The sequence below is a fragment of the Solenopsis invicta genome, chromosome 3 (genome assembly GCF_016802725.1).
Source record: "Solenopsis invicta isolate M01_SB chromosome 3, UNIL_Sinv_3.0, whole genome shotgun sequence".
NCBI classification, from domain to species: domain Eukaryota; kingdom Metazoa; phylum Arthropoda; class Insecta; order Hymenoptera; family Formicidae; genus Solenopsis; species Solenopsis invicta.
This window is the reverse complement of record NC_052666.1, coordinates 32596031-32615069: the sequence shown is the minus strand read 5'-3', so window position 1 is coordinate 32615069 and position 19039 is coordinate 32596031. Positions and strand designations below refer to the sequence as shown.

General features: G+C 38.4%; 1 protein-coding gene and 1 long non-coding RNA gene across 4 annotated transcripts in view; one reads left to right on the top strand and one right to left on the bottom strand.

The window, feature by feature from the left end:
- LOC105204657 (KN motif and ankyrin repeat domain-containing protein 2) overlaps positions 1-19039 on the top strand; it is a 37974-nt gene that overhangs the window by 9470 nt on the left and 9465 nt on the right. Inside the window, exons 1-4 of one of the 3 annotated variants that reach the window (XM_039446688.1) lie at positions 7743-8398; positions 10036-10130; positions 11299-11489; positions 12119-12356. In XM_039446688.1, the coding sequence (XP_039302622.1) occupies positions 10085-10130; positions 11299-11489; positions 12119-12356 (475 nt within the window). In that variant the 5' untranslated portion in view covers positions 7743-8398; positions 10036-10084. Of the gene's footprint in view, positions 1-7742; positions 8399-10035; positions 10131-11298; positions 11490-12118; positions 12357-17978; positions 18814-19039 lie in introns of those variants that run through there. The other 2 variants (XM_011173820.3, XM_011173823.3) reach the window with 2 other exon arrangements.
- LOC120357093 lies at positions 689-18000 on the bottom strand. Its single transcript, XR_005574297.1, has 4 exons — positions 17867-18000; positions 4574-4624; positions 2375-3506; positions 689-1753 (listed from the first exon to the last, which is right to left on the bottom strand). It is a non-coding gene; the product is annotated as an uncharacterized LOC120357093 (long non-coding RNA).

Sequence of the window (19039 nt, the reverse complement as noted above, 5' to 3'; positions counted from 1 at the left end):
TCGCGCTATCTTTAGATACACGGTAAATAGACAACTAGTAATTTTTATTTATCTGCACGTAAAGCAAAGTTTACATTGTAAACTTTCTTGTTTTCTTTGTGCTACAGGTCCACCAGATTTCTCAAACGCGAAATTTTTTAATCACTTGTAATCTACAATTAAAGTAGCACACCGTTATTTAAATACTATACGATGTTGGATATCATCGTTAAAGAAAAAATAATTCTAAATTTGTTAAGGAATTTCTACTTATCCCCCCCCCGTAAACGTGGGATATCCTGTAGCGTGCAAGATTAAATCGATTGCCTGGCCTAGTGAATTGGAAAAGCACACGCGGATAAAGAGAGGCACGTCTCGTAGGTGTTCCGAGTGTTTCGATCTGATTCCGCCAGCGATAGCGATCTACATTTGAGTTTAATTTCTATTTATATGTCCCATTGTCGCGGGCGGACGCGGAATGGAGATCAATTTCACGCTCAACTAAATCCGCGTGCCGCGCTATCGACACGTTGTATTGGAAAATCTTTGAGGCAAATGTCTCGTTTCGACAAATAAAATACAAAGTACTACAGAAATTTAATTAACGCTAGTCGAAATTTAAATTTGTGAACGCGAAAAAACACCGTATTTTATCGTATGACTTTTATTCCATTAATTACTCGTGAAATCGAGATTATAAAAATCGAGATTATAAAACATTGCATTAAACATCGAAAAAAGCGTTACGCTATGGATATAAATTAATCAAATTTTCACCGCTTCGTTATTATTTCTTCTTCGAATGCACCATGTATTTATGGTTGCTAGATGTAAAATATTTATAGCAATTGTTAAACAATTTGTTAATATTAAATTGCAATATTATTTTCTCCTTTTGAATTTCTGCGAAAAATGTTTCCCCTTCTGACTGTTTGTTTTCAAAACATTCACGTTTGATAGCACGTAAATTTTCGCATGGCCTCGTTGTCGTCGTAGTGGAATCGTTACTTCCTGTTGTTGCACTGTGAAAGAGTCATGAAAGAGAGACCGCATCTTCGCGGCGAGAAGATGACAAAAATACGCGTTATGGCTTTAGTCGTCATCCGGTGCTGTGATATTTTTGGCGTGCACATATTCATTGAGAAAAGCCTTAATGGGCGGTCGTGGACGCGTGTGGGCGCGTTCGTGGACATGTCGCGTGTGTGACTTGTGTCCACAGCACACAAATCCGTCATAATAATCTTTCGAGTATGTACTTTGTCTCTTTAGTGCGCGAAGAACAGACGGAATTTCTCGATCTTTGTAGTATGACATTCGAGCCGGTCATTCTCATCCTATCTGGAACTCTATTCCTGAAAACATGCAAATAATTTATTTATACAAAAATAACAAAATAGACAATGGGAAAATAACATCGAATAATTCCATTGGTTATTCTGCTACTTTCGTATACGAAAATTATTCGCATGTTTTCAACAATAGGGCTCATGAAAAAGTGCATTGCATCGATACTCGATTTCTCCAAGTTATTGTCGCTTTTTTACGATGCTGATTGGTACTCTCGCTACGTTAACATTGTGAGCGACTATCATCGCGGAGATAGCATATTTTGCTATCTGTACGTATGTGTATTGGGGTATAAATAGTGTAAATTTTATTTGATCCTGCGCAAGACACTTACAAAATATTAAAATATAATACGAAAATTGATTTTTGACTCACCGATCCGATGCGCAACGAGCGGAGTTAATCAGTCACGAAGCTACGGTGATTACTGTAACACAAACATAAAATTAAAAAATTAAAACTGCATTCAAAATCAATAAGTTCAAAAGTTATTTCTTATACACCCAGAGAAAGGTTTTTTTGAATCAAAAAATATTTGTTTGACTTAATAAAATTCGTGCACTGGTATACGGTTAAAGAAAAGTTTCTTTGACTCAATGAAATTTTTTGATTGTACCTTTTATTAGAATTGAAGAAACAGTTTAATTGTGCAACGCAAATTTTTTTTAATGATAGAAATATATTTTTAAAACCAGAACAATTAAATTATTTTTCACATTTTTGTTAATACTTTCTTTGAATTAAATAATTATTTATTTAAATAAAACAAATAATTTGAGCAAATATAATTTATTTACTTTTAAAAAGGCTAATAACGTCATTTCTTGAAATCAAATTTCTATTTTCCTCAAATGTATTTTCATTTCAACTTAAAAAAATTAAGTTAAAGAAACGATTTCATCAATTTAAACATATAAACTTTTCTCTGGGTGTGTATAAAATTTTATATAAGTTTCTTTTAAGTATCTTTTTTTTTAATTTATTGCAATAAGATAAAATAAAAGAGAAAAAAATTATTAAATTGATATAAATAAAGAATTATATTTACCCCAAGGTTGCTCCGCTGGGGCTCGATGCCTCTCCCAGGCCTCCTCCTTCTCTCAGTGTTCTCCAGGTTGTCCTTTTCCTCTTGTTGCACACGCGGAACACTCGCGAATAATATGCTAAATTGGCGCGCGTGGACTAATTATCTATAAAATCTAATTATCTATCTTTCGCGCGAACACACTACGGCACTTCGAGTTTATAAAACCCATGATACGAGTTTCTATTCAGAGGAATTCCCGTGGATTCAGCACTCCGAGTCGGCGAGTAGGACGCACGCGTACCCGCCCCTGAAAAAGGGTAAGCCCCACGCGGAAGAAAACGAAATCAATGGCATTGAATCCGAAGCCTTTTGTCTTATAAAAATCATGTCTAAAATTGACTCGTTCATACGCCCAGCCAACGGATCATCAAGATCAGTCCCACCAAATCTTATATTTAAGAGGCGTCGACAAGACACTCCCGCGGCAGGTCGAGAGAAGAAGGTACTCATTGCCGACGTCTAGCATTTTAGACAAATCAGGAAATGAGAGCCAGCCTCTCGACACAAGCTTAACCTATGAGGCCAAGTTTTGACCAAGTCAGATTAAACGTAATTCACTCAGCTTAAACCTCAGATCCAAAGAATCTAAAAAGGGTATCAAGAATCTAAAAAAGCTTTAGGATGGTGGACCAGAGGAAGAAAAACGCGCGAATCCAAGACAACCGATCCAAACTCTAACCGCTTAGGACCGAACCGATCGCCAGAAACAGAGCGTGTAAACCTCACACAACCAGATGACAGCCACGCAACATGCACACGGATCATGTCGTAACATGCGACCCAGCATTGCCTCGTGCACGGGCACTCGGCATGGAACGTTGCGGTGCGCCGTCTTTCTTAGCCATCATGCGCAACGCCCCAGTGAGGACATATCCACTGCCAAGCAGCGGGGGTGCGATTTCCGGCTCTCGAACTAGGAGTCTGTCAAATGGGAGTTACGAAAAAAGTCTATTTAGTCCAATATTTAAACGGCACTCCCGAGACAAACGCGCGACGCGACGAACCGGCTGCGGTTCGTTTATTTTAAGTCTAATTGTAAGGCGGCGACAATGGGTGGTGTCCTCTTCTCGTCGTTTTTCACCTCGAAGAATATCTGTAACATACGATATCCATTAGTTAGATAGACTATAATAGATATGTTATAAACCCTGCACTGAAAAAAAATACTGGTAATAAGTACCAAATGTATATTATAGTAAAATATTATTAATTAAATATTTGGTCATTGTAACCAAAAATAGTAACTTTAGTAACTTTAGTAAACTTATACCAGATTTGATAATACTTACGAAACATTTAGAAAAATAAAATTATTTTTGATTATATTGACAAAATATTTAATTAATACTATTTCATTGTACATTTGGTAATTATTACCTGACTTCTTTTTCAGTGTATATATGATGTATATATTATTTAAACTCACCTGAAGGTTACCTCGCAAGCCTCAACCTCTTCCTCTCACTCAGATCATCAGCAGAATTGCACTCACTCACTCGCGAGAATACAGTTACGATTTCGCAAAGATACACTGAAAAAAAGTCTGGTACCAACTATCAAATGAAATAGTATCAGTTGAAATATTATCAATTAAATATTTTGTCTTTATGTCCAAATATAATTTTATTTTTCTAAATGTTTAGTAAGTATTATCAAATCTAATACAACTTTACTATATATTTAGAAAAGTAAAATTATTTTACGTTGACCAAATATTTAATTAATACTGTTTTTCTATACATTTGGTAGTTATTACCAAACTTTATTTTCAGTGTACTTTACACAGCACTTCCGGGGACAAATCGCGCGCGATTGGGTATTCGCTTTTTCCTCTGAAAAATTGTTCAGGTCCACTGAAGAAAAGAGTTTGTAAAAACTACTAAATATTGAATGAAATAATGCTAATTAAATATTTGATTAATATTACCAAAAATAATTTTACTTTTCTAAACATTTAGCAAGTGTCCAATTTAGTAATGTTTACAAAAATTTAGAAAAGTAAAATTATTTTTTATTAAATTAATCAAATATATAATTATTTAAATTTATAACCCAACGTTTGATAACTATTACCAAACTTTTTCTTTCAATGTCCTTTTCTTTGTCCTGCGCAGGATATTTGCAAATCATTAAAATATAATAAAAAAATTTCCGACTCACCGATCCGATGCGCAACTAGCGGAGTTACTCAGCCACGAAGCTGCGGTGATACTGTAACACACAAACATAAGATTTAAATTAGTTCTCTCGCTGCGCTAACTTCCTAAACTGTCATCGCGGAGATCGCGTATTTTCACTATGTGTATCGAGGGCCGAGGGGTTAATAGAGTAATATTAAATTTGTAATTTGTATGAAATTACGTAATATTAAAAGTTTTGTAGCGCGCGCCTGCTTTGTCTAGTTCAGTAGAAAGCGGAAAATGAATGACTAGGCATTGATGTGTCCGAGTCGCTCGAATAGCGAAGAAACTGATCCCGAGTGGGCGCCGCGCTGTTTCCGGGTTGTTGAATATATTTTACAGCGCGTATATACGCATGAATATGCATATCGCTCGAGTCTAATCCATCACTCCATTTCGAGAATATGTATATATTACGCGGTTTTTAAAATTATTTTAAATATAAATACCAGGGAGAAGGCGCCTTCAGATATTTCGCTGTATACAAAAAATACCAAGAAATCGGGAAAGAGCGACAATTATAAATTACTTTAAAAGGTAAGGCGAGTGTAGAAAAATTCGTTGTACAGCTGTCATTGCCGTTTCCACGCGTTGAAAGTGACAAATGGTCCAAAACGTAAAGAGCACCGTTTCTTAGAAGGGCCGACAAACGCACGCGTTCAGGAGTGTTTGAGAAACATGCGTGATATATTGGGCTTTACATGCGTGCTTTATCGAGTTCTAAAGCCGCGTTAGGTGAAATAGACGGACATAAAGCATGACGCATAAGCTTTGTAACTTGTTGTTTCACGATACAATCTCGTTTGGAAACGACGACAGAGTTTTACGAGCTCTCGAAAACGCGAATAAATTACGAACTGCAGAAGGACGAATTTTCTGAGTAATCCTCAAGGAGATCCTGCGGATCGTCAAGCTCCGATTTTCCCGTCGCACCCTCGGGACGCATCCTTTTCGTCCGCTGCGCTCCGTATGCCTGCACTTTGACGATGCACACGACTCTTTATCTTTCACTCCTCGCTCTCTTTTCTTAGTTTCCTTCTATTTATATACGACCAACAGCCTCGTTACAAGTACCGCGGTTAATATTATGCTTTGAGAAAAAATTGCCGGCAATAGGAGTTGACAGAAAAACAGGAAATTGATATTAATGCTTCCCGTTAATCTTTCACGTTGCTGATAATTGTTATGCGTCCTGTTGCATTGTATTACATCTTCATATTGATAATGTAGGGGTGGCGAGCCGTAATCAATTATTCAACGCACATCAAAGATTCATAAAGTTGTATACTTTAAGAGACTCATACTAATATACCCTTGGATCGAGAAAAACTTTCGAGTATTATTTCATCATGTGACATTACATAAAATTTTTCTCGATATTAAATTTTTTCTTAAAATATAAAAATAATCTATTCAAAATAGTTAAAAGATGATGAATGATTCTTCGGCAATATCTACCATAGAATAATTATTTGATTTTAAAATATTTCAATTGTATAATATGTAATGAGTTTTAATTACATAATAATAATAATAAAAACAATATAATAAGTAATTTTTGTTAAATGTTACATGGTTAAATAGAAAATGGCTAGAGTTAAGTAGACACTTCCAAGAGATCTAATAATAGTTCGCGCCAAGTTCAATATTATCTATGAAAATCGGAGAGAGAGACGAGCACGTTGCACCGCACAGATGCAAACGATCGCATCCGTTGCATACGGTAGTCGAGAGCCGAGACGATAACTCAAATTGGAATAGAACAGAATGTATCACAATATCACGCTCGTAATGATCACGGCGAAAGGGAGGAGAACGATGGCTTGCAATATGCGAATGTCTGGTCTCTTGCACGATTTCTCTATTGTTTACGAGCCATTGTGTCCATAATCGCGGGCCAGAGGCCAAGGAGACGACAATACGACACGTCGCGGCCGCGGCCGCGGCCGCGGTGTTTCTTTCCGTGTGCATCGTGTGCATCGTGTGCATCGTGTGCGCCAGTGTGCGCCAGTGTGCGCTGCGGCCGCCGCGCGCGACATTGCGGTCTTATCTGATCCGACACGAGAGAAATGTTTCGTCGCCGGGCAAACAACTCTTTCCCTTTGTCGGCGAGATAAACGGCATTTTCCCGTGCGGGATTGTTCCGCTTTATTGCACCGCGTACGCTCACGATATTTATGCGCCCCCTTAATGGAATCTCTTTTGCGTTTCACTTTGCGAACGATTGTTCCTTTCGATCGCTTTTGGCAGATACCGTGAAAAATGAAAGTTGCCATGCGTCGTTGTTCTCGAACGTACTTCTCCTCGGTCACTCCCGTGGGTGACGAATGACAAGGATTTTTATGGTGCAGCCTTACATAGAAGCAACCGACTTGTTTTCGCCGAAAGTAACGCGATGATGACGTTTACGGTGGTACGAGATCTACTTGGATGAATCAGGTTTTAGTCTCATTCTTGTCGCCTACTTATATAGTGGGTTTTTTTTTCATCATTAAATAAAACTAAAATTTTTGATTTTTTCAGTATCGCGTTTATGTTATATAAAATAAATGTAATAAGAGAATGTTAAAACGCAATAATAACCATCGTAATAAAGTGTGTAATTTCGTATACGTCATATAACGACGTCATCTATTCATATAAAGTTAACGAGAGTGTATCGCGAGCTCATTATTATAATTGAAATTCTCGACTCGATCGAGCTCGCGATATCCAATATAATATCCGCTTCTCAATATAATATCCGCTTCTTATAGCTTTACTAGCGAAATTGAAAGTCATTTTAGCTAGTGCATACGTATTTTCCTGCCGTTACACGCCGATTATAACGAGACACGTGTAAGAGCTTTGAATATCTTATTACAACATTCATGCGTATATTATACGCCGATGTCGTAAGATAATTTTCTGGCGACGTTAATAGATAATCGAAGATGAAAGTGGTCGTACAAGGGCATTAGCCTTGCAAGGACGAGCGTGATCATTATTCACTACCGTATTCTCATTGCTACTTGCTGACTTCGTCTACTCGTATCTATACGTATGTTCTGGAAGATCTAACGTGATATCTGAGTTTCGTGAAATATATCTATTAATTTTCTCACGCAATTTTAAATAAGAAAAAAATTCAGAAATTAATTTGTAAATTATTTGCTTATTTGTCATGTTGCAAAAGACAAAGTATCACTTTAGAAAACTTGTGAATGAAAAAGCAAATGTGAGAAACTCGAGACACTTTACACGCCTAATATAATCAATGAATAATTAACTGGCGTGGAGGTGTCGCGCGCGTTATGCGTCGGCCCAATTCCTACGAGGCGCGTATGGGCGTACTATAATTCGTTATCAGGCGGTCGGAGCTTATCAGCGCGATAGAAACAGTGTATATCGATCCAGTTTAGCACTGTTGCGTAGACGCGCTTCGACATAAGCCGCGTAGCGTACGTGCTTTCCGCATAGGCGCGAAATTTCGCGCGCTTTATCGACACGTTCGTGCGTCCATCGTTTTTCTGAAATTAGGCCATGGTTTCTGAGCGTACGGAGTCGCTGACTTTACTTTCCATTCAACGACGACACCGCCACCAAGTCTCCCTACACCGTACGTGAGTCGCCTCTAAGTGGACCCTTCTTCGCGCTCGCCGAGACTGTTTTCTATCGCGAGGAAGAACGTGCTTTCATTTCGATTCGATCGCGACTCGAACAATTTCCTCTCGCTCTTCCCTCCAGTCCGGAAAGGAAACTGCGTTTGATTGGTAGACGATCTACGTGACTCGCGATAAACATTTCCGAGAAATTTCCTTTATCAGTAAGTAATTATGTTTCATAACTCGAGGTAATACTTTTGATTCGAGAAAATTATAGGTAACGCTGAAACTATTCGGCATAAGAAACTCGAATAATTTGAATAAAAAGTGAAAGCCGCGCATATTTTTTTATTACATCACATTTCGTAATTATTATATGTGGATATAGTTAAATTATTAATTTATACGAGATGATACCATCATTTGAAATCAAAGAAAATCGAGCGAAAATTGAGCGAAAGTTCTAATTTGAATTCCGAAACAATTCAGTTGTAGCATGAGTAGAAAGATGCATAGAATCAACAAGTACGTTTATTTTGTATCGTCAGTATCAAATACCTATCTATTACCTTGCGCATTTCTTGTATCTTTCAAGAGATAACGTTTCTACAGAGATTCTCTCAAAGATATCAATATGAAGGTAATCAAAACGCAACAGATTGCAATATAAAAGCGGAAAAAAATATTAATTCTTAGTTTTAATTTTTTTTTTTTTTTTGTAAAAAGTCCCAACATGTTAAACGAGCGACAAGTAACATATTGAGAAATCGAGAGAATTCGTATTTTGAATCGTAATTTGGAAAAATTACAATCGAGCAGTCATTCGCGGGAAACGCTGGTAAAAATATCCACACACAAGTTTCGACTTGCACCAAATATCTTCCGCTCGGCGAACAATTAAAAGTTTGCGGACGGAACGACAGACAAGACAAGAAACGACGCGCGGCGGGAGGACGCACTGTCGTCAGACCAGAAATCCGGGATACGGAATTAGCTCACCCGTCGCGGACGCGTCGTGAAAAGCATGTTTAAGGAGGTTTATACCTTTCTGGTTTAAAGCGCGACCAACGTTCGGCGCCTAAAAGCGCACCATCCGCGTATAATAATTCTTTCAGCGTACGAACGCGTGGATGATATATTGCGACGGCGTCGTCACAAATTTCCGAGTCGCGCGGATAACTGTCAATTAGTAGAAAAATCCGTATTGCACTGCTCTGTTTTATTCCACGCGTACGTGTAACAGCTTTGTTCAAAAGTTCTGAATAATTCAATGAGAAATAATTGCTAAACAGTCGCACAATTAAACGAGCTAACTGCAGAGATTGTGTACGAGTTATAGAAAGTATCGAAAAAGTCTGCGAAAGAAAAGGTATTCGCGACTAATTAATCTCTTCATAACTCACGATTCTCTGTAAAAGAGAAGTTGTGTAGTTTCGCATTGCACGGTCTTGTTAAATGCTAATTGCTACATCGTACTGCTTATTTTCATGAAGATTTTCTTGCGAATCAACTTTCGCTCGATATTGAAGTGATTTGAGAAATGGAGACGAAGCGATTGACTAGATTAGGGCACGCTGCGCGATTCTTAACGAAGGTATGTCAGATGATTAGAAAATTATGTAATTATTCCGCGAAACTATAGCTATTAATCATACGGTTGTGCAATAATTGTAATTAGGGCGTGCAAGCAATTGTTTCGACTTTCGCTCGAAAAATCTATCTATCACACTCGCAATTCCTTCTTCCTCGCATATTTCTATGCGCCGAGCATAAAAAAGACACGCATCGCAGTGCGTGAATCTCTTGGCGTACACGTGACGTTTACGCGCCTAACGTACGATTTTATTTGCACTTTCAGGATTATGGAAACGCGGATCTGCAAATGCGTCTGACGATCAGCCGGGATCATGGCCCTGACTGTCGTTCCCTCAACCCGCGTTTTCAATGGAAACGGTGAGTCACTTTTCATAAAAATGCATGCGTCTATAATAGGAGATCGTTGGCTATAATCGAATCGGAACTCATGACTGCGAAAGTGTAACGATTTATGGACTCACTTGTCAATATTATATAGCGAAGGAAAATATGTATGAAAAAGATAATAGGATATATAAGCGTTATTATATTACTATGGATTATATTCCTTATATAATTTTATTATAAAAATGTATAATTATTTTATCATGTAATATTCCCCTTATTATTATCTTGTACAATGTTATTTCTCTCTTTTGTAACATGTATGTAAATAAAGACAAAGGCACCTGACCGAACATAATTCAGAATACCAACGCGGAATACCGAGATGTGTCGAGGCGGAATTCATTAAGTCAGTGGCACATATGTAATACCACGAGCGCGAGCGGGCGGTATGACACTAATTGTAAATGAAATCTCCATATTCACCCCACTAACGAACTTGCCGAGATTATTATTACTGTGTTCCTCTGGATAGTTGCCAATGGTTACAACATATTTCGGTTTACATTGCACCACGGTCATTAACCTCGAATAAACGCTTGTTCAACGAGGTTGAACAACGCCCAATTGATTTGATTCTAACAATAGATCGCACCGGCCGAAAATTTCTTTTTTGGCTCGCCATCGAAACGTGTGAACAAATTGGTTGGAAAAGCTGACGATTATTCTAATAATTAATTTAATTAATCAATATTGATAATTTAAAAGTTTGTATAAGATTAATATTTATTAATATTATTAATTAATAACAATAATAATAATATACTTTTAAGTATATACTTAAACGGATATTCTCTTCAAGAACATTATTATTAAACCAATTACAATATATTTTATAGTTTGACATGTATTTTAGACGAGCATGAGAAAAATTGCTTATTAGATATAATAATAACATTAATCGTAATGTATATTTTTTTAGTGTGCACGATAAATCAATCATGATGCATAATTCAATTGCAAATTTAGATTTAAGGAAGAAATATAGCATTTGTCAAATAAACAGAACTTGAAGATATCTGTGTTATCTCGACGGTTATCTCTGACGGCGCAACCTTGACCAGTTGTTTCGTCAGTAAATACCGGCCTTACCGAAGATAAATGATGAAGTTTTCTGAAGTAAAATTTTTTACATTCGCAGTGAGGACGCAGACGTACGTTTCCGGTTCGAAATGCCTTTGTTGCCCTTACGGATATCACATCGATCTGGACTTCGTGCGTTATTGCGAGGCCGTCGCGGCCGGAAACGCCGGGGACAGAACCAGCACGGAGCGACGCAAGAAACGAGAACGTCGTAGACAATGTCAGTCAATGGAGGTTCTTCTAGGCTTGGTAATTAATTAGCGATACCTCTAATTACGTATACTGAGAGCATTGTGCTGCGCTGAACGAATAGTGAAACCAGTTATGTATTACCAGCATACAATTTCCAAAGGTTTCCTTACGTATCAAATACGTAAATTTAATTAATTAATTAAGGTGGAATGATAAATAATAATCGTGATTGATGATATTACACATAGCCTGATAAAAGCAAATATTGTAAAAGACACAAGTCTTCTTATATCTGATGGCCTTCTTTAATTCCATGTTTACGTTAAAAATTACAGTTACTTTAATGAACATTATATTGCTTCAAAATGTTTATAAAACGTATATAATATCACTATAAAATATTATTTAAATATAAGATCCGCTCTAACCGTTGTCTTTTCTTCGAATTTGATTGATAATAGTATGAGGTTATAAATTGCTTCATACTATCGCACCTAGTTTGTACTCTGTTTCCGCTAGAATTTACTAACTCTGACGATAAACGTGTTCATTGTAGAGCGACGAAACCGTGAAGATTCAAGATAAATCACTCGGCAAAGTGCAGTGCAGTGCACCGACATAATTCACATTGGACGTTGAGAACAAGCGTCCTCGTGTTAGATAATTTTCTTTGTTTTTGATTCTAGGTGAGTCCAGCACTGGCGGGCATAGAGGCCGAATTGCCGAAAATACCGCAAGAATGTACGACCGCGAACGGAGTGACTACTCTGTCGAGATCGAGTCATCCGCCACTAAGACGTCAGGAAGATTCGCATCCCTCGCCAGTCCTGGATCTCAGTGATGTCGTGAGTGACTTCGAGGCGACCCTCAAGCGATCTTGCAGATCATCGAAAGCCTCCGACTGTCGACTTATTTCGGAAATCGGTAAGACATCGCTTTCCTTATCGATAAGAGCGAGAAATGTCGCAAATACTAAACATATATTGATTTATTAAAAAATTACTGTAGGACGATAACAATTTTCTAAGAATTTTCTAATCATAATTTTAATTATGTATGATCTCTTGTGAAAAGATCAGAAAGGCATTTGCATCATCTTTCTTGTAGAAATAATATTGTCGTCATTAAAAACTCATTAGTGAAATTATTCTTTAAGATTCTTTGTGATCCACTTTATGTTACAAGTATCATCTCATCTTCAGATTGTCATAGTCACGAGGTAAAGAATTCTGATCTCTAAATTAACGGTAATTTCACTCCAACGAATTTATCGCGAAAAAAAATCAGAACGTTGCTTTGAAGAAAAAAAAGGCTTTCGCGATCAGCGTGAAAGAACACAATGAATCGCGCGACGAATTAAGGCGGTGAAAGAGCGAAATAAATAAAAGAGATCTAATAATTTTTCACGCACATTGGATTTCCTCGCGCTGAATCCGTTCGCGGCCATCTTAGGATTCTCCATGGCCCAATGACCTGCTATATTGCGAGCAAACGGTGCGAGGAGAGAAACGGCAACGGCAACGGCCCCTTCCGCGTCTCGAGGGCCGCTTTGAAGTCGCCACGGCATCGGAACACGTTAATTATTTCGTTATGCGATCGCCTTGTTATAGGCACCAGGGTTAATTTCACGAGTTCTCGCCTGCCGAATAAATCGCCGCGGAAATTGAATTGTTCGGAATCATCGACGCGTTCGAAATTGCTTGTGCGTAAGCTTTTCTGCATTCGAGGTGATAATTGAACAACACTTCGACGATCGAAAGTGCGCGGTTATAATTAGTTGCGAGCAAGCAAGTTAATGAATGCTTTTTCCGCTGTGTTCATCTTCCGTTATCTTTTACGATGCAAATTAGTATGGAGAATGAATTTATCGCCGAATATTTTCTCTTGGCTGCTGTAATATCATTTTATAGAAAATATCAGAAAGTTTTTTCATCTTGTTACTACGCTGCCCAAATTAATTCCAAACAATTTCTCTTTTTTTCAAGAGATTTTCAAGTGCAATTAAAATTAAAACTTCCCAAAATAAATTAAAATTTCTTATTCATTTCAATTAACTCTTTAACGAGGAAAAAAGGTGTGCGAAGATGCGTATACAGTTATTTTTCCTTTTTATTATAGCCATACAAATTCATGTAATAAGAGACTTTTATCATCGGTAAGCGGTAAAGAATTTTCATGAGAATATTATAAACTCAGAACTTTATAACTTCTTTAAACGCACCGTTTGCTTTTAATTATGAAGAAATCGTGCTGTTACCGTTCAACATTTTATTTTGCAGGCTCTTAATTTTATCAGATGTTTTAAAAGTGTTGCTCCGATCACCGTTACTTCTCTCAAACATCTTAAAAAGATGTTTTATCTCGCTTTGGAAAGCTAATTGCCTTGTAGCGATTAATGTAGTGGTTTCCAAATATTTTGGTTTTGCAATTAATGAAGTATTCTCTTAATAAATTCAAATAAAACAACAAATTAATATGATGTAACTAATATTATTGAATGTTAAATATCTATGTTATCGTTTAATTCAAGTAAAATTTTAATGCAAAGAATACAATATACAAATATTTTAAATAACAATTACTAATAATTACTATAATAATAAAACAAAAATATGTAATATTAAACATAACAAAAATTTATTCTAACTTTATTAAATGTATAGATATTTAAAATAAATGTCTTAAACATTGAAATATGAGATAAATTTCGTCAAACAGGAATTAATATTTTCTCTCAAGATAAATACAACACAAAAATTGGAAACCGCTGGATGAGACATGTTTATCATATAGTTGAGAGACGCTTTCGCGACTCTATTAAGTAATAGGATGATAATTGATATCATTATAATTTTTTATTTTGTCATCGACGACACTTGATCTGATAATTTCGAAAGCGGCAACCCGCTTCGCACGCATTTCACTTTCTCGCCGATTAACAAAGCTGCTACCGATTATATTTCGCGACGACAATTGCGTTTCTCACGGATCCGAGAAGAGCTTCACTGTCGTGGAGAAAAGAGTTCTCCTCTTGTCTCTTTCAACGAGACGAGTCGGTTCATTCTTACGCTTGTTTCGCGGCTTATCGTGCGACCGACGTCGCCGCGCCGTCGCCGCATCGTCGAGAACGGAAACGTGTCGCAAAGTGGAAACGGCCGATATCTTCTTTCGCCAGTCAACTGGCAATTAGCATTATACAATCTTCACAGATACAAGAAAGGAGGACGTCCCAAAAAGAAAAATTTAAATAAAGAGATTAGATGAATCGAAGAGAAACTTTTCTGTTTAGTGTTTTAGTATTTTTAAACCAACGAATTTAGAATTTGAATTAGTTTTAGTGAAACAAATGTAAAACAATTATTAATTCTTCTTCAGTATTATGTTAATAAACTTTTTATTTCTCTGAACGTTGATGGTTGCAATCCAAAATATTTTATCAATAATCTTTATCCTTCGTTTTTAATATTATATTCTTTTTGTTATATGTATTACAAGATTAGAATTTTATATGCACGTAGAAAAGAATGATTTCCATTTATGTTTTATTATTAAATTACTAAATGTCCTAATGAAATATGCAGAGGAAGAAAATTAATCAAGTATCAATCAAGATCGCTAAAGATAGCGGCAAATATTTCAAAGCGAAAGAAAGTTTTAATAATCACGTCCATTATTTCCGCGAAAAAAGAAACGAATAATAAATAACATTTCTAGACATGGAAAGAAGAGATGTTCGAGATACATCGGTAGCTTTAGGGTTAATATCCGCAAAAACGTGCGTTCTAAACCATCAATTAAGAGATTTTAAAGTATAATAACGCAGTATGGCAATTGGTCGGTCGGAGATCGGATCTACCGCGTAACGAGTCTTCTCCGGCATCGCCCGTCGATTAAATCCTACGTGAAAACGCGTCGCGGCATTTTCTTGCGGCTTTACGTGCTATTAAATCGCGATTCGAAGATAGCTGGCGGTCGTTTCTCCTCGCGGGCACGCAAAGAGGAGGTACGTACCGTACCATACGAGTTCGCGGAGCTCGCGCTGCGGAACGCGCGGCGTGGAAGCCGCCGGTGCGTGGCTGGAACCACCTGCTTCCGGTCGTTGTACCGGTGGCGGTTGCTTTTTTCACAACCGTATTACCCCGTGGTTACATTGCCGTTACGTTATCATTGTCCGATGCCCAACACCCTTTGCGATGCACACGAAAATGCATCGGCAGCGCGCCGATCCAAAAAATGTGCAAATTAGATTTTTTACACTCGCTTTTAACAAATATGTTTAGAGAAAATAAACATTTGTCACATGCATTAGTTAAATAGCGCTACAGGAGTGTGAATTAGGTAATAAAATTAAGACCAAAGTAGAAGAGGAACGCATTTCCATATGTTATTAATGCAATATGATTTCCATAGCGTGTAAATTTTCGAAGCGATTCCCAATCACCGTCGTGTACGATTAAGAAAGCGAAACGGTGCGTGTCGTGGTAATAGCGAGGCGTTCGCCGGTGTCATAAACAGAGAAACGAGATGTCCAAGTTTTGCCTCGCTGAGTTTAAAATAGCCGGCCGTACTCACGACAGAGCATTAACGCGATTGAATTTCAGAATGTTAACTTCGCATGTAACGCGCGAAATGGTTAGTAGTCTAGATCGACCGCTCGCGTTCACGCGTAGCGTGACTTCACCGTCGTCGCCGCCGCCGCTCCTAGCCATTTCGGTGCAACCTTGCCTAGGCAAGGTGGTCACATATGGTCGCCTGCACCTGTCGAGCTAAACACGCGCGCGGTACCCAACTGGTTCAACTATTTCCGAAGCACGTGCATCGAGAACGAACGAAAATAAGATCGCGAGCGGCAACGACGTAAATTCGACGGCTGCGGCCTGCGTAATCGGGAAGGACGTCGCGGCGCGGATATAAATAATATAAGCGAGCCTTGCCGAAGAATGTTTCGTAATGTAATCGTGAATATTTATCGTTTGTCATATTTGAGACTGGTACCTACGTGCGTCGTGGTAATTACGACAAATAGCCTAATTAATTGCCCGAGGATGGCGACGCGGCGACGCTCGCCTGTTTGCCGGCTTTGTATTATACAATCGCCATTTAATCGTCACCAACGTGCACGCGCTTAATCCAAGACATTGTATACGTCAGCCAATTAACGTTCAATGAATCTTGGCCGTCATTGCACAATCACGATAATTGTGAATATACGCGATCGTGTTTGCGAAACGTAAATTTTCCTTGCGTGTTACCTTGCGTGTCCTAATACAAGTACGTCTTTATATAAAAAATAGTAAAATCCATTAATTTTCAACATTATAATAGATAACGATTTATTGTTACCTAATCACCAGCAGGGAATATTAATTAATGACGCGGATGCGAGCATATGCGAAATTGTTAGGTTTCGCAGGATGCGAACCCTTTGGGTAAATCATTAATTTTCTACACATCATTAACTACTATTTCTCCCATATCGAAACTTTCTTTCAAGCGTAACGAACATACATAAATCATTGTTTTTCACTCTTTTGGGGTACAAAATATCAACCGAAATAATTTTATCTGAAATAAAAATCGTCGAGTTTTCAACTGGCAATACGACAGTATAAACAGGGTAGCTAAATTATTCGATCAAAATTCGCCGAGATATTTTTCTGCTAACTGGAATCGATTTCATCAAAAATTTAACCATTTGTCACTTTTTTTAACTTGGCAACTGTTATTAAGTTCTTTAATATTTGAGATGATTTTTACAAATTCGCAAGATCGATCATACGATGAAACGCGTTTAATGGAAACCGATCAATTGCTATTTTATTCAAGATTGATTGTTCGAACGATCGAGACATTTCCTTGCAACGAACAGATATTGAACAGAAAGAGAGAGAGAGAGAGAGAGAGAGAGAGAGAGAGAGAGAGCCGGATGCCGCGAGAGGTTGGCGCTTTTTTCCCGCGATTAGCAAATCGGCGGAGCATCGAAAGAAGAGAAGACAGCAAGGAAGGAAGAAAAGTTCTCGCGTCCCCCTCTTCCATTCACCTTTAACGCGAACAGCCGGCGCGCTCGCCGAGGCTCGACGCTCGACGGCATCACCAGTAGTCAAACGCAAACTGTCGCCGAAGCGGCGAAGAGCCACGGCGCGGGCCATCGCCGATTGTATTTGTATACAAGCGTCGCGTCGGATTTCGGGGTGCCAAACGCGAACGAACGAACGAACGAACGAACGAACGAACGAACGAACGAACAAACGAACGAACGAACGAACTTGCCTACCTACGATGTGATCACCACTCGTTGCCTCGTCTTCGAGCCAATTATACCGGCGATTCCGAGCGACTTTAAAGTCGCCCTCCGAGCGAACGTTCCGGGCGTTCCGGGCGACCCAATTCGCCGAAATATAAAGATGGGGAATAAACGAAAATAATACACTAACCTCTCGCGGGGCGGGAACGTCGGCGCGGCGCGTCGGCGACCAATCGCTCCGGCTACGGCTCCGGACTCCGGACTCCTCTACGACTCCGTCATCCGGGGAAATCGGCCGAGATTGCGTGCGAGGACGATTGCGAGACCGATTTCAACGATTTCGCGAGCGACGGTACGGCGAGAGACCGACAATCTCGCGGCGGAGTGTCGTTAACGCGCGGTTCGATCGTTCGATGCAAGTACACACGTTTCGCGAGCGATAGAATCGATAGATCACCGCGACGCTGTGAAGTTGGCCACCGTACGCCGCGGAAGAGTGTTACCAATCTATATTTTTCTGTAACATTGACATTTGAATGCTGACTCGCGATTGGATAGGAAAATTCCACGTTGAGAAAAGGAATTATCGAAACGACTTGTGTCATTCTAAATTACGGTCTATTTAAAAGAAAAAAACAAAAGAGTAATTGTAAATAAGTAAATATTGTATGAATGTCCGAAAATAAATATTGAATGAATAATTGAAAGGAAAAAAGGACTAAATCTTTGTAAAATCAGTAAATGTGATAATTCACGCATCGAATAGGACGAATCATGTTCCTATTAGAGAAATCTAAAACGTTAAACAATAAAAATTTATGCTAATTAACTTTAATTAATTTATTCGCGAGATGTTATTAATCGATGAATCGATAAAAGTGAATCTCAAACCCGCGGGTGTAAGTCCACGACAACGTGAAGTAAACGACCAAAGTGCGACCGCGGCAATTTCAGATAGATGCGCTGGATGTTGACGAGTATTAACGTAAAAGTGCATCTTCTTCGGAAAAAGTCGCGTAGACAGATATAACAGATTCACGACAGCGACGAGAGATCGAAAAACGACAAAAATGGGGGTGAAGAATTTCATCATGAAGCGGATTCCCTTCTGCAAGTTGAAGGCAAAGCGAAAATACCGTGAGTTTGTTTCGATAGCCAACCTCTACGTTGGGGACAATAACGTATTTCTTTTGCGACACATATTTTTGATCTCGTGTGATATTTTTGCTCGTCGACTAGTCTGCGCGTTTTCGAACAAAACAAAGAAGCGCCGAACGAAACGGGCGGTAATTGTAGCAACGTTTACCTTTACGCGTGTTTTTTTTTTATGTAATGTAATCAACGTAGCGGAATGGTTTTCTAT